Source organism: Hoplias malabaricus, chromosome 3 (genome assembly GCF_029633855.1).
Source record: "Hoplias malabaricus isolate fHopMal1 chromosome 3, fHopMal1.hap1, whole genome shotgun sequence".
NCBI lineage: Eukaryota > Metazoa > Chordata > Actinopteri > Characiformes > Erythrinidae > Hoplias > Hoplias malabaricus.
In genome coordinates this window covers 19,225,774-19,239,741 of record NC_089802.1, presented here as the reverse complement: position 1 = coordinate 19,239,741, position 13,968 = coordinate 19,225,774, and the positions used below count along the sequence as shown (strand labels likewise).

The window sequence follows — 13,968 nt, the reverse complement described above, 5'->3', positions numbered from 1 at the left end:
TTCTGCAATCAGTGGCAATCCCATATCTCCACAGTCTGGAACCAAACTCTATCCTCCAAGAAGACAACACTCACCCCCACAGAGCGGGGTTTATCAGAGACTACCTCCAGAATGTGGGAGTGGAGAGGATGGAATGGCCTGCCAGTGTCCTGACCTCAACCCCATTGAACACTTGTGGGATCAGCTTGGGCGTGCTGTTTGTGCCACAGTGACCAACACAACCATGCTGACTGACTTGTGACAAACAGTGGTTGAAGAATGGGATGCCATCACACAGCTGTGTGTTACCAGGCTGGTGATGAGCTTGAGGAGGAGGTGCCAGGCTGTTGTGGCTGTGTATGGTTCTTCCACACACTACTGAGGCTCCTGTTTTTTTAAATTAATAAATTGTTAAATTGCCAATATGTCTTGTTTCTTCAAACTTCAATCATCTAGTCCAACAAACACCAAACGAGTCAGTGGCAGAATAAGCTGTTTGGCACGGTCAAATTTTCAGGGGCACAACCCATATACTCAGCTCTACTGCTTATCCCACAAATGCATGACTCCCAACAGTATAAGATGTATTGTCAAGAAGCATTGTTACAACAATGAAATAATCTACCAAATTTCTTCCCGTGTCATGTGCCTTTAAAAGTGACTCTCACAGAGCAACTAAAGAGAGTGGGTATATTCCATACGAGTGAATGGTACTAAAATTTGTTTTATTTTCCTCCAACTTAATCTCTTAGATGACTGACTGTTTACCTGTGAAAGGACTGCTTTGCTCCTTGGACTCCCACCCTCCCACTGGGACTTCCACAATAAAACCAACTAGAGAGGTTACACCTTTTTGACTGTGTGTGTGTGTGTGTGACTGTGCCAGGCTGCTCTGATAGTGGCCGTCAGCTCTTCTACATTATTGGGTCTGGTGTATTGCATCTTCCTCTTCACAATACCCCATAGATTTTCTATGGGGTTAAGGTCAGGCGAGTTTGCTGGCCAATTAGAACAGGGTCCTTACCATGGTCCTGACACCAGGTACTGGTAGCTTTGACACTGTGCAGGTCCCAAGTCCTGTTGGAATATAAAATCTGCCTCTCCATAAAGTTGATCAGCAGCAGGAAGCATAAAGTGCTGGTAGACGGATACATTGACGTTGGACTTCAGAAAACAGTGGACCAACACCAGTAGATGACATGGCACCCCAAACCATCACTGACTGTGGAACTGTTAAACTGGACCTCAAGCAACATGGATTCTGTGCCTCTCTCTTCCTCCAGACTCTGGGACCTTGATTTCTAAAGGAAATGCAAAATTTACTTTCATCAGAGAATATAACTTCGGACCACTCAGCAGCAGTGTTCAAGAGTGGCTTGACACAAGGAATGCGACAGCTGAAACCCATGTCTTGGACATGTCTGTGTATGGTGGTTCTTGAAGCACTGACTCCAGCTGCAATCCAGTCTGTGAATCTCCCCCACACTTTTGAATGGGTTTTGTTTCACAATTCTCTCCAGGGTGCAGTTATCCCTATTGCTTGTGCACATCTTTTCCTTCCCTTCGCCTCTCTATTAATGTGTTTGGACACAGAGCTCTGTGAACAGCCAGCCTCTTTAGCAATGACCTTTTGTGTCTTGCCCTGCTTGTGTAAGGTGTCAATGGTCATCATTTGGACAACTGTCAAGTCAGCAGTCTTCCCCATGGTTGTGCAGCCTACAGAACTAGACTGAGAGACAATTTAAAGGCCTTTGCAGGTTTGAGTTAATTAACTGATTAGAGTGTGGCACCAGGTGTCTTCAATATTGAACTAATTTTCTGAGATACTGAATTTGGAGTTTTCAATAGCTGTTAGTTATAATCAAATTAAAAGAAACACTTGAAATATCAGTCTGTGTGTAATGAATGAATATAATATACAAGTTTCACTTTTAGAATTGAATTACTGAAATAAATCAGCTGTCAGTCAAATTTTTTTCCAGCTGTACCAGGTGGTTCTTGGCCATTTCAATTGGCAATAGGTATTAGTGTCTGGTAATACAAGACTAACTACATGGCAACTGAATTTTACCCTGGGAATGAATGAAGTGCAATAATCTTGTGAATGCTTTTCACAGTAATTGAACTCCAGTTACTTCCTACCAACCACATGTGGTACCACAGCAACCATTTTTCAACATACCTGGGACAATATGCACAGGGGCAGCAGTGGCCTAATGGCAAGTGGGCTGAACTCCTTCAATGCCTGTGCTGGCCAGAAAAATGGCAGGTGTAGTGAACAAACATTGCTTCCTCAAATCCACAATTGAAGTGTGCTTGAGCAAGTCATCTAACCACCAACTGCTCCCTGAGCACTGAGGTAGCCATTGCTCTGGCAGGGTATGTACACTGCTTCTAATCACTAGTGCAAATGTGCGCTCACTGCCACAGACTTAAATGCAGAGATCAAACATTGTTGTACTCCTGTGCATGTTCCACTTTCAAATTTTACCTAGCAACACTTGGGCTACCGTAACCACTACATAGAAACACCTTAGCAAACCATAGCAACCACTTAGGAAAACATTAACAGCCACCTGCCAAACCTTAGCAGCTACCTGAAATATAGCAACTGAAAAAGCAACCACCTGGAACAGATTAGCAACCATTTAAGAAACCTTATCGACCACCCTAACAACAGCCTGGGACACATTAGCAGAGCCAGCTTAACCCGTGCATCCTTCTGCAACCCCTTTGCAACCACATAAAGTACCGTAGCATATGTGCAACACATTAGCAACCACTCAAGATACCTTGGTGACTGCCCCAGCAAACTGGGATTCCAATAACTAGAAACCCCTTAGCAAAATGTTTTCCAGTTAACATAAAACACAGTAGTTACCTCACTGGAATGAGCTAGCAAAATCTGTAATAGCTAAAATAGGTTAATGTAAAAGTTCTGTGTTTTAGGAACAAGTAGGAAGAACAACATTGTGTATAAAGTTAACAATCTTAAGTCAAATCATACTCTTATAATAATGTCATAATTTTCTTAATAGTGCTAAAATAGGGCATTTTGTAAGGTCATATATTGGTATTGTGTAATGTGCTTCCCTGCCACAAGAGGGAAGTAGAGAGCAACTTCCCAACTTGAGCAGTTCTTTGTAATTTTTTTATTTGTTTATTGTTGGGCATGTCTCTGAGTGCTGTGCAAAATGATAAAAACACACAAGCCTACCTTAGGGGTTTCCCTTCCTTCTTTCTCAAGTTTTATCTTGACCACAGAAAAAAAAACATTTCTGGCTTGTCGTTTGAGAGTTCTCTGAGCCCTTTGCAAAATCAAACAAACAGAAACACTTAATTTTCCACTTCAGTTTCTTTCCTCTGAGCTCAGTGATTGCTTTAGACAAAGTCTTCTTATTTACCACTTTAAAGCATGAAAGCCTCACTGTTATCGTTGAGATCTCCTCTTAACTCTGGCTGAAGGTCTGTGAGAGGGTGCTTCATGGCCCACTTGTGGCCCAGAGCCCAGTGTCTGAGAAACCCTAGCCTTCATTGTTTGCTTAGCCTCTAGATCAGTTTTTGACTGGGGTCTTCTAAATCCAGTCAGTTTCTCCCAGTTTAATCTCTTACTTTACCCTTGTTACTTATGTTCAAGAACCCAACTAGAGTGACCTTATCACATCAAGCTCACTACCTCCATCATTCAAGAGAATACAGCTCCACAAAGAGATTTATACCCCTCACACACTTGGCTCATGCAACTGCTCCAGCTCATACTATTTCATGCTTTCTAAAGCACATTATACAAGCTGTATGTACACAACCGTACATTTGTTCACAATAGCTGAAAACCTTTATTATAAGAGGTGTGTACAGTTTGAACATACTACATATATGAAACTCTAGACTATTGTATAGCAAGAGAAATTTCCTCAGGGTCAATGATAATTAAATGAACTGCAGCCAAAGGACTAATTAATTTCCCTTTCAAACCTAATATTGATATAGAACTAAAACAATATCTAGTAAAAAATGTTACAATATATTTTTTGGCTTATTTATTGATTGCAAATAAATTGCACAATGGTCACGATATGCTAGCTTCTTTACACTCTTGTTGTCCCACCTGTGCTGTTTCCATTGATGCTGGGGACACAGAGCAAAACGGAAATAAAAATATAACACATTAATTGTCTGTTACCACTTATCCAGCTCAGGGTCACAGTGGGGCCACAATCATTGGGCTCAAGGCAGGAACACACCCTGGAGGGGGCGCCTGTCCTTCACAGGGTGACACACACACCCCTATATGGACACTTGGAGTCACCAATCCACCAACCAATGTCTGGATTTTTTTTTTTTTGGACTGCGGGAAGAAACCAGAGCACTCGGAGTAAACCCACACAAAACAGGAGAATGCACCAAACTCTTCACAGACAGTCAACCAGAGTGGTACTTGAGCCCACAACCTCTATGTCCCTGGAGATGTTTGACTGCGACACTGCCTGCTGTGACATTGTGTCGCAGTAATATGCAAATTATTTAAACCCTACTTTTAATTGAAAATAAAACAAAGGCTGTATTTCAAATGTTGAAACTGGGAAAATGTATTTAAAAATATTTTACCATTTTGAATAAAATATTAGTAAATCTCTGTAATACTACAAAAAATGTCAGTGATATGTTGGGATTAAGAAGACCACTTCAGAGAGGCAGTGTCTTTCAGAAGATTCAGAGGGGTTCCCCACTCTGGGAAAGATTGCATGGGCCAATGATTCTCAACCTAAAATATTACAGAACTTAGGAATTTCATCATGTACGTCACATTATATAATTACAACATTCAGAGAATACACAGAAATCTCTATTCGCAAAAGACAAGGCCCAAAACCTTTCAGCTGGTTAGTATTAGCTGGCTATGTTGTTCCCTCAATGAAGGCACTGAATTAAAACCAGGCATATTTCTGTGGTGTAAATCACTGTACGGACTCAGAAACACTTCCCAATATCACTGTCTGTAAACACAGATCATTGCTGCACAAACACAATATAAAACCTCCAAATGCTAATTTAAGATGGACTGAGGCAAAGTGGAAATATATTCTGTGGTCTGACATATCAACGTTTGACATTGTTTTTTGAAAGCATGAATGCTGCATCCTCTGGGCTAAAGAGGAGAGGGACCATCCGGCTTGCTACAAATATTCAGTTCAAAAGCCATGAGTGATCGGCACATCTGTGAAGGCACCATTAATGCTGGACCACTGTCAGTAAGGCAAAGCCAGTATACATTTTGCATGGACTACAATAGCATGGCTCTTAGTAAAAGAGTCTTGAAGCTGAACTAGTCCAGACCTGTCACCCACTGATGACAACTGGTGCGTTAGTAAACAAACAATACACTAACAGAGACCACTAGTTGCGAGAATACATTAAGTTGGTTTCAATCATTTTTATTTTCAGTCAAAAGAAGGCAAACTGAACTCCTCAATATTTAACAACTTGGTGTTGTCAAAATACCATGAGGTACTGATTTTGTGTTGATTCTATGGTGCCATAACACTAACATATTCCAAATCACAAGCACCTTCCTGACAGCCACGATTGTGTAAAGTGCCATGTTGCATGTCTGATTTAACCTAATGTAAACGTTTGCTTAGTTATGATATTTGAACCATAATTATGAACACAGCCATCTAGACATGCTACTCTGTTCCAAAAAATCCAAGAAAATGAGGCTATTCATAGAGTTGATTGCACATGCACAGATTTATCCCTTTCCCCCATATAAAAATATAACCTTATATAAATGTTGCACATATAAATCTATTAATGAAATAAGTCATTTAAGACTGAAAACATAAGTCTGTAGTATTTCCTTCTAAAATATATTAAATATTTCAGTGATTGACATAATGAAATCACTGTTGATTTGTATAATTCTAATTACATGTTATATATTTATATAAACATACTGTTGACATGTCCTCATTGAAACATCATCACCCTGTCAGATATTCGTCCTCTGCCTCTGAGAACCATTTTGTCTTCGTATACAAACACAGTGCCGAAAGCATCCCCCAAAGGAGGGGTCTCGATGGCACCCTTCAGTGTGAGGTGATGAATGCCAGACTCGTCCTTGAAGTAGCCTCCATCATGATCATGTCCAGCCATAAAACACACCACACACTTATGAGAGTACAGAATAGGCAGGATCTTGTCATAGTTCCATGCAAGGCAAACATAGTCCGCAGAGAAAGGGTGAATGGGAATGTGACCTGTAAAATAAATAAATAAATAATGAATTAAGGCTTGAAACCCAAACTCCTGTGAATGTCTTTCTTTTGATGTCCATGTGAATTTTTAAAAGTACAAAACATAGCCAAATATTTATGGACACATACTCATTTAAAATTTCTTTTGAAACAAAGGCTATTAATAAGTAACTGGTCTCTCTTTGCTGAAGAAACAACTTCTGCTCTGAGGAGGATTTCACACAAGAAAGATGTCTCTACAATTTCAATGGATTTCAGTGAGATTTGTTACTAATGTTGTTACTAATTTATTCTAGATCACAAACACCACTCCAGCTTATCCCAAAGGTATTGTAAACAGATTTTCCACTTAAGAGAATGCAGCTCCACTGACTTGCTGACGCTGTTTTTTTATTACCCTCATATGCAGGTGCCCCAGAGCATCCCAGTTTTATTTCATGGCTTTCCATGGAGACGACATTAGATTAATTTTGTCGATTGATTAAAGAGACCGAATTCATTAATTGCACAATTTGTTGTGATTAACTGCATTTTCTTAAGATTCAACCTTTATGGATGGAGATTTAAATGTACATAAAATAATCATCGTAAGATCAACACAGTGGAATTATATTTATATTAGTGGTGTCAATTAATTAAATATTTAATCATCTTAACCAGAGAAATATTTTACATAAAACAAATTAATGTAGTGTGGTATGCACGACTAATTGGCTAATGTTATAATGGAAGAATTCTTGAATTTTTAAATATTTTTGCCAAGTAAATATTTCACAAAGTGTTTTAGCATTAAACATGATGGACACAGAAGTTTTAATGAAGAAAATGAATGCTATTGTAGCGCGGCTTGTAGCTCAAACAATAAAACTCATCATTGACAAACTGATAGATTAAGCGAGAGAGTGAGACATATTTATATTTCCACATAAATAAAATCTAACTTCTGTTTGCAACAATAGCAATGTTGGGTATACATCATTAAATAAAACCACTAATATATACTAGACTGCATAAAAAGAGTGAATTACGTCAAAATGTTGTGTACAAGTTTAATACAGGGGACATCTACAATTGTGGAGAACTGCAGTTCTCTCTGGTTTGTCTAAGTTCAGAAGCTCCATGCATTTGAGAGGAACAATGACTGCTGTTAGTAGGTGGCTGAAATATAACTTATATGTAAGTTTTTGTTCACTGTTTGAAATACCACAGAAACTCACTGGTAACTCAAGTTGTTTAGTTTTGAAGCATTTTCAGTTTGTTTCTTTCATGCAGTTAGTACTCTCCTAGCAAAAATAAGTCAATATTCCCCAGTTATGGAGCATGAATAAAGCAATATCCTCATTTATTTTCATTATTTTCAATGTTTGCCATTTGTCTGCCATGAGTAGAAAGAAAAGAAGCCTAGCATGTCTGACAGAGCCACTCGTTTACTGAAACCAGGGCTTCGTAAACACATTTCCAGCGTGCAATAAGACTGGAGAAAGAGCAAATGGAGAGGAAACATCTTCGGAGTTTTATTTCAATTTATTATATATTACTGTATTATACATTTTTTTTTAATTACAATTGTAAATGTTGCTTTTAACGTAGTTATGTTCTATTGATGTTATAAGGAAAGATCATTCTTTAATAGTCCCATAGCAGGGAAATTTACAGTGTAACACTACTAGAGATAGAACAAGGCAGAAAAGACTCAGAAATAAGCAGGGGATTCTGCAACAGGCTGCCACTACGGATGGGCGATATGACCCTAAAATAATATTAAAATATTCAGGGTATGTTGGCAATAATGATATTCTTGCTAATACGATAAAATACTGGAAAATAATTAATTAATTTCAAGAACACACTGTAGCAACAATATGTGAAATATAAATATTAATTATATTAAATTAAATATATTGAATACACTGTAACAAATAAAGCTATTTACCATTATTCATGTTTTATTTTATTACAAATGTAACCATTTCAAACATTCAGATGGAGAGACAAAGAAAAAAAAATCATTAAACATTTCCTTAATTTGTTAACATCAGAAGTTGACCAAGATTCTGATTAGCTAAATTAATAATGTAGCATATAAATCTTCTACACAAATAAATTGCCAAAAATTGTGTATGCATATTAACAGCTATTCTAACTGTATTTTTGATTCTCCTCGTCCTCAACCAGGTGCTTCTGTTTGAGGTGGTGAAATATATTAGTTGTGTTTCCATCTTTTCATGTTATTGCCTTCTTTCATTTACATAATGCCATACTTTATTTTGCATCTGATATTTTGTAATCAAACCACCTCCACACTACTGAAGTCACTTCCCTTTTTAGAGCTAATTCCTCCACCTCAGAGCCACTTCACTGTGCCTAAATGATTCATGTAAAGAACGTATGCCTTATTATGGGTGACATCATTACATAAAACAAGTCAGTATATCACTATTATCAAAATATTGTTTTTTTTTTTTATAAAGTACCCCCGCCCCCATTTCAGGGTTTTCCAGTTATTTTTTTGTTTGTTGTTATTTAAGTTGGACAAACTATCATTATTCGCTGTTGTACAGTGGAGAGAATCTCTGGTGAGTTCAGACATTGCAGGTATATGAGGGATTATGTGTAAATGTGTATATTTACACCTTGTAAGGTGTTTAAATTGTTGATAAGAGTTAACCCCATTGCGCAGATTTTTGGCTTATTTTAGAGCGGTTTGTACTACTTAACTTTAACACGAGGAATCTTAAATGTCACAATTAGCAGAGGCTTAAATTGATGCAGACACATGGGCCAAAACATTCATTCACCCAAGGTGACGTGTCCCCACCAATATCCAGTGAATATTGAACTGCCCCCACCAATAATATTTTCCCCTCTGTATTTAAAAAAAACACATCTGTCATCTCAATAACCTAGAGGTGCAGAAAGGGTTAAATCACATTCTCGTGAGTGACACATGGGTGTCAAAAGAGAAAATTGAAACAAAATGGAAAATTTTCAAAAATGCCATGACAAAGTGCTGTTGGCATCTGAGGAGCTTTCGTTTTCAAAATAGAAGTGGGAGAGCAAGTTTAGCCCAAACATCATTACTAACTTTACTAACTGAAGAAACTTGTGAGATGTCTGAATGGAACAAAAGCTTGAACCTGAATTCAAAAATTGGTGTAATGTAAGTCAGGGATACAGTCTATGGAGTAAGTCACTTTACTGTCAAAAACAAACGTGTGCATGCTTCATTTCTACATAAATATTTAAGCTGTACACAAGTCTATTGTGTGTGTTTTGTATGAATACTACTTCAAAAATATACGATTATACAGACTTACGCACTGCTAGTGTACGACTTCTAGATTATGAACACGAATTAAAAAGTGAGAAAACACTGTCAAAAACATGTCACTGGACTCTCAGGCAAAATGCATCGAGCCGATGACCAACTGATTCGATGAATGAGTCGGTTTCCTCCCAGTCCAAAAACACATGTTGGTTGGTGGATTGGCGACTCAAAAGTGTCCATAGGTGTGTGTGTGTGACTGAATGTGTGAGTGTGTGTGACGCCCTGTGAAGGATTGGCGCCCCCTCCAGGGTTTTTTCCTGCCTTGCATCCAATTATTCCGGGTAGGCACTGGACCTACCGCGACCCTGAACTGGATAAGAGGTTACAGATAATGAATGAATGAATTTCTATTCCCTTTCATATTTCTGCATTTTATGTTTGTGTTTTATATTTATAGATTCCTCATTAATTGCTCACAATTTTACATAATAACACTGCTCCGCTTTCATATGAGACCCTCATCTTGTATTTGTCTTATAAAAGTATGAAATAAACTTTCAGTTCAGTTTGAAACTGTGCATTTCACAGAGAGATATTCATGAAAAAGACACATTTATTAAAAGGTAACATCATCTGAGTTTTATTTAATTTTATTTGGTGATTTGTTTTTATCAAAGTTATTTTTCCTGCTTGTGCAATATGAAGCTATTGTGCCTGGAACAATAATAATAATAATAATAATAAGATTAATAATAATCATCTAAAATATAACATAAGGTATTTTTCTGTTTGAATTATAATGCCAGATAATAGAAATATTCCCATAATCATTAATAATTAAAACACTATGAGCAAGCAAACGGTATTTAATTTCATGAAACTTATTCAAAACTTGTCTTTATAATTTAAAGATGATTTTATAATCCATTAAAAATAAAATGCAATCTTCCAACCCATGTTAAATTAATGCTAAAACACAGTAAACGTACGTCTTTAATTTCACACAAACCGATAATACATGCGTGTCCACAGAGAGTCACAGAGTTTTATTTTTTATTTTTGGGACTTTTATTTTAACTGCAGAGAGCCGTTAAAAAACAGGTGATCACTCAGACTGACCAATGAGGTGTAAAGTGTGCTTTAAGCCTGTCCACACTTCCCAATCAAAATAATGAACCGCATGCAAAACACAAACTCTATTTTCGTTTCTGCCTTCGTGTTTTCAAACTAAAAATGAATAAATGAGCTGCTGTTCTCGTTTCTCCCATTCTCCATTCAGTCCAGAATCAAACTAATAAAACGTATACAGATCCTGCCGCCACCACCAGTTTAAAACAAGGCCCAGAACCATACGTGCATTATATCAAATCGATTGGTCATCTGCTCAATGCATTTTGCCTGAGAGTCCATTGACTTTTTTTTTGACAGTGTTCTCTCACTTTTTAATGTTCATAATCTATAAGTCGGTCACCTAATAATTCAAGTCCTATGCGTAAGTCTTTATAATCGTACATACAGGGGTTGGACAATGAAAGTGAAACACCTGGTTTTAGACCACAATAATTTATTAGTATGGTGAAGGACCTCCTTTTGCGGCCAATACAGCGTCAATTCGTCTTGGGAATGACATACACAAGTCCTGCACAGTGGTCAGAGGGATTTTAAGCCATTCTTCTTGCAGGATGGTGGCCAGGTCTCTACGTGATGCTGGTGGAGGATAATGTTTCCTGACTCGCTCCTCCAAAACACCCCAAAGTGGCTCAATAATATTTAGATCTGGTGACTGTGCAGGCCATGGGAGATGTTCAACTTCACTTTCATGTTCATCAAACCATTCTTTCACCAGACTTGCTGTGTGTATTGGTGCATTGTCGTCCTGATACACGGCACCGCCTTCAGGATACAATGTTTGAACCACTGGATGCACAAGGTCTTACTGGTGCGATGTGCAATTAATGAAGATTGCCAACCAGGCTGGTCCAATTTAGCCATGAAACCTCCCACACTAAAATGACAGGTGTTTCAGTTTCATTGTCTAACCCCTGTATTTTATGTTGTATTCGTACAAAACACTCACACACAAGACTTTCTGTTTACAACTTAAATATTTATGTATGAATTTAGATGAGCACGAACATGTTTATTTTTGACAGTAATCTTACTCCATAATAGTCCCTGTTAAGTTTACATACTAACCTGGACAACCACACTACACTACAATTTAGAGTCCTTGAGCAAGATCGAATATTAAATCCATTAGCACTGTAAGTGGCTCTGGATAAGAGTACAAACAAAATGCCAAAATTTTAAATGTGCTCTGAGTGGATTGGATGTTGTTCTGCTCTAACTGGAGCTAAACATAAACAGTAGATACTTACTGGCTATGACAACCTTTTCCTTGTTTTCATCAGCACTGTTTAACACCCGATCCAACCAGTCCAGCTGCTCTTGGCTGAATCCCCCATTGAATTTCACGTATCTTCCTTCCAGTGCATCAATGTTACCTGAAACAGCAACAAAAATCCACTTACAGATAGCCGTCTTAAATCTCTTGAGGATGATATTGTATGAACTTAGTATCATGTTTAACAATAATCTTATGTGTAAAGTATGGATATCATTACTATGTTAATTAAAGAGAGCATAATAAAAACTGTTTTACTGTGTTTGGTGCATAAAATATGTATGATGTATCCTAAAAATAATATATTTTATATGTGGTAATAGTTTTGGAGTTATTAGCTAATTTTGTAGACCAAGATTATTCAAAGACTGAAGAACAGAGTCAAAGTAATTTCGGTTCCTTTGCTGATAAACACTGCGTGAATCACAAAGCTTCAAACATTTCTAGAAGTTACCAATAGCTCAAGTTATTAATAAAGCTACTACTTTTACACTTCCATTCAAGTTGTTTTTTTGGGGGAACTTTGCTTAGTTAACCCACTTTCATGTGTCAATGGTCAGGACCACCACAGGACTAGCACAGAGCAAGAATTGTAAGAGCGCTTGTAAGAGTGGATTAGACACAGCAGTGCTGCTGGAGTTTTTAAACCCGTGTCCTGTGTCCACTGTCAGAATCCAAATAATACCTGCATTCCGGGGTCTTGACTATTTTTGATGAATGGGTGCTAAGAATGTATAAAGAGCAACAGATGGACTACAGTCTGTAAGTGTGGAGTTACTTAGTGCTAATACATACACACACATACATTACACATTACAAACACACACACATATATATATATATATATATATATATATATATACATATATATATACATATATATATATATATATATATATATATATACAATGAGGACATGGGAGTCCCAATATATCCTCCATTCTTTACTTGGGGGCATGTTGAGTTCCTCGTTGGGGTTGTGCTCTAGGATGATCGTCATGGACTGCTTGTATTTTTCGCTGCGCTGGTTTCTGCCGATGATGCTCATGTCGTAGGCGTCCAGGACGATGAAACGAAAATTAGGTGCAGGACTGAAGTGATATGCATACACCTCCTCCATGGAGCTGAATTTCTCTCTCACCTTCTCTCCCACATTAACATTCTCTTCCCTTTCTCCCTCTCCTTTATCGCGGCTGTTGAGCCCGGACTGGAAAAGCTCTTCTCTGCTGAAGTTGTAGAACTCATGGTTTCCCCACACGTGGTGCACGGGCACAGCGCAGTCGCCGAATTCTTGCAGTACGGTGCGGAGCGCACGTTCCGAGGCGCCCAGCTCCCGGTTGTAGCCGTCAATGACGTCCCCGAGCTGGAGTATGAAAGCGGGCCTGCGCCGCGGATCCTCTTCCACGTCCCAGCACCGGCACGCGTGCCCCAGGATCTGCAGACTGTTCCGGTAATAGCGCATGCGCGTGTGGTGAAAGTTGTAACCGTTGTCCTTGTCCGCGTACTGAATGTCCGCGATAACACCGAACGTAAACAACGGTGTCACTTCGTCCTCCATATGCTCCTTCATCGGCTAAGCGAATAACTGAAGCATGCGCAAACAGCCGACAGGGCGGCCATGTAGCTGGCTAAATGGGACTGCGCATGTGCAGAATAAAGCGTCTTCTTTTATAATTTCAAGAGATAGTACGCTTTATGTTTGAACGTCATGTGAAACCCATTGATGTTGCTGCTATATTTTTTGCCTGCTGTTGCCTTAATAATAATAATAATAATAATAATAATAATCGACACACTTGGAGTTCTGTACCGTAGAACACACAGTTCTAAACATAAGTATCATAGAAAATAATGTGATGTCGTGTTGTCAGAACTGTAAACGTATTTTGGTCGCTTACATTTCTACGAATTACCACAGCGTTCCACTGTACACTAGTTAAGTTCTATATAAAATTGGAGCAGGTGGGTTATTGGAACGCAGCCCGAGCTCTTAATTTTTTTTTTTTTTTTTTTATTAATTTATAAATAAATTTTTTTATTAATTTTATTTTTCGTGTGTT

General features: G+C 38.2%; 1 protein-coding gene across 1 annotated transcript; it reads right to left on the bottom strand.

Moving 5' to 3' along the window:
• Positions 1 to 4,510: 4,510 nt before the first annotated feature.
• Positions 4,511 to 13,537, bottom strand: adprm (ADP-ribose/CDP-alcohol diphosphatase, manganese-dependent). The gene is made up of 3 exons (XM_066665069.1): positions 12,857 to 13,537; positions 11,883 to 12,008; positions 4,511 to 6,239 (listed from the first exon to the last, which is right to left on the bottom strand). The coding sequence occupies exons 1-3, from the start codon at positions 13,476 to 13,478 to the stop codon at positions 5,950 to 5,952; spliced, it is 1,038 nt and encodes a 345-aa protein (XP_066521166.1). The 5' UTR covers positions 13,479 to 13,537; the 3' UTR covers positions 4,511 to 5,949.
• Between the last annotated feature and the right edge of the window lie 431 nt (positions 13,538 to 13,968).

What these genes read in the sequence shown, in the direction of transcription:
- adprm (XM_066665069.1), bottom strand. Translation starts at nt 13,478, where the DNA reads ATGAAGGAGCATATGGAGGACGAAGTGACACCGTTGTTTACGTTCGGT. An exon ending in GGAACTCAACATGCCCCCAA is followed by an intron (nt 12,009 to 12,856) that starts GTAAAGAATGGA and finishes TTGCTGTTTCAG; the next exon opens with GTAACATTGATGCACTGGAA. An exon ending in GGAAAAGGTTGTCATAGCCA is followed by an intron (nt 6,240 to 11,882) that starts GTAAGTATCTAC and finishes TTTATTTTACAG; the next exon opens with GTCACATTCCCATTCACCCT.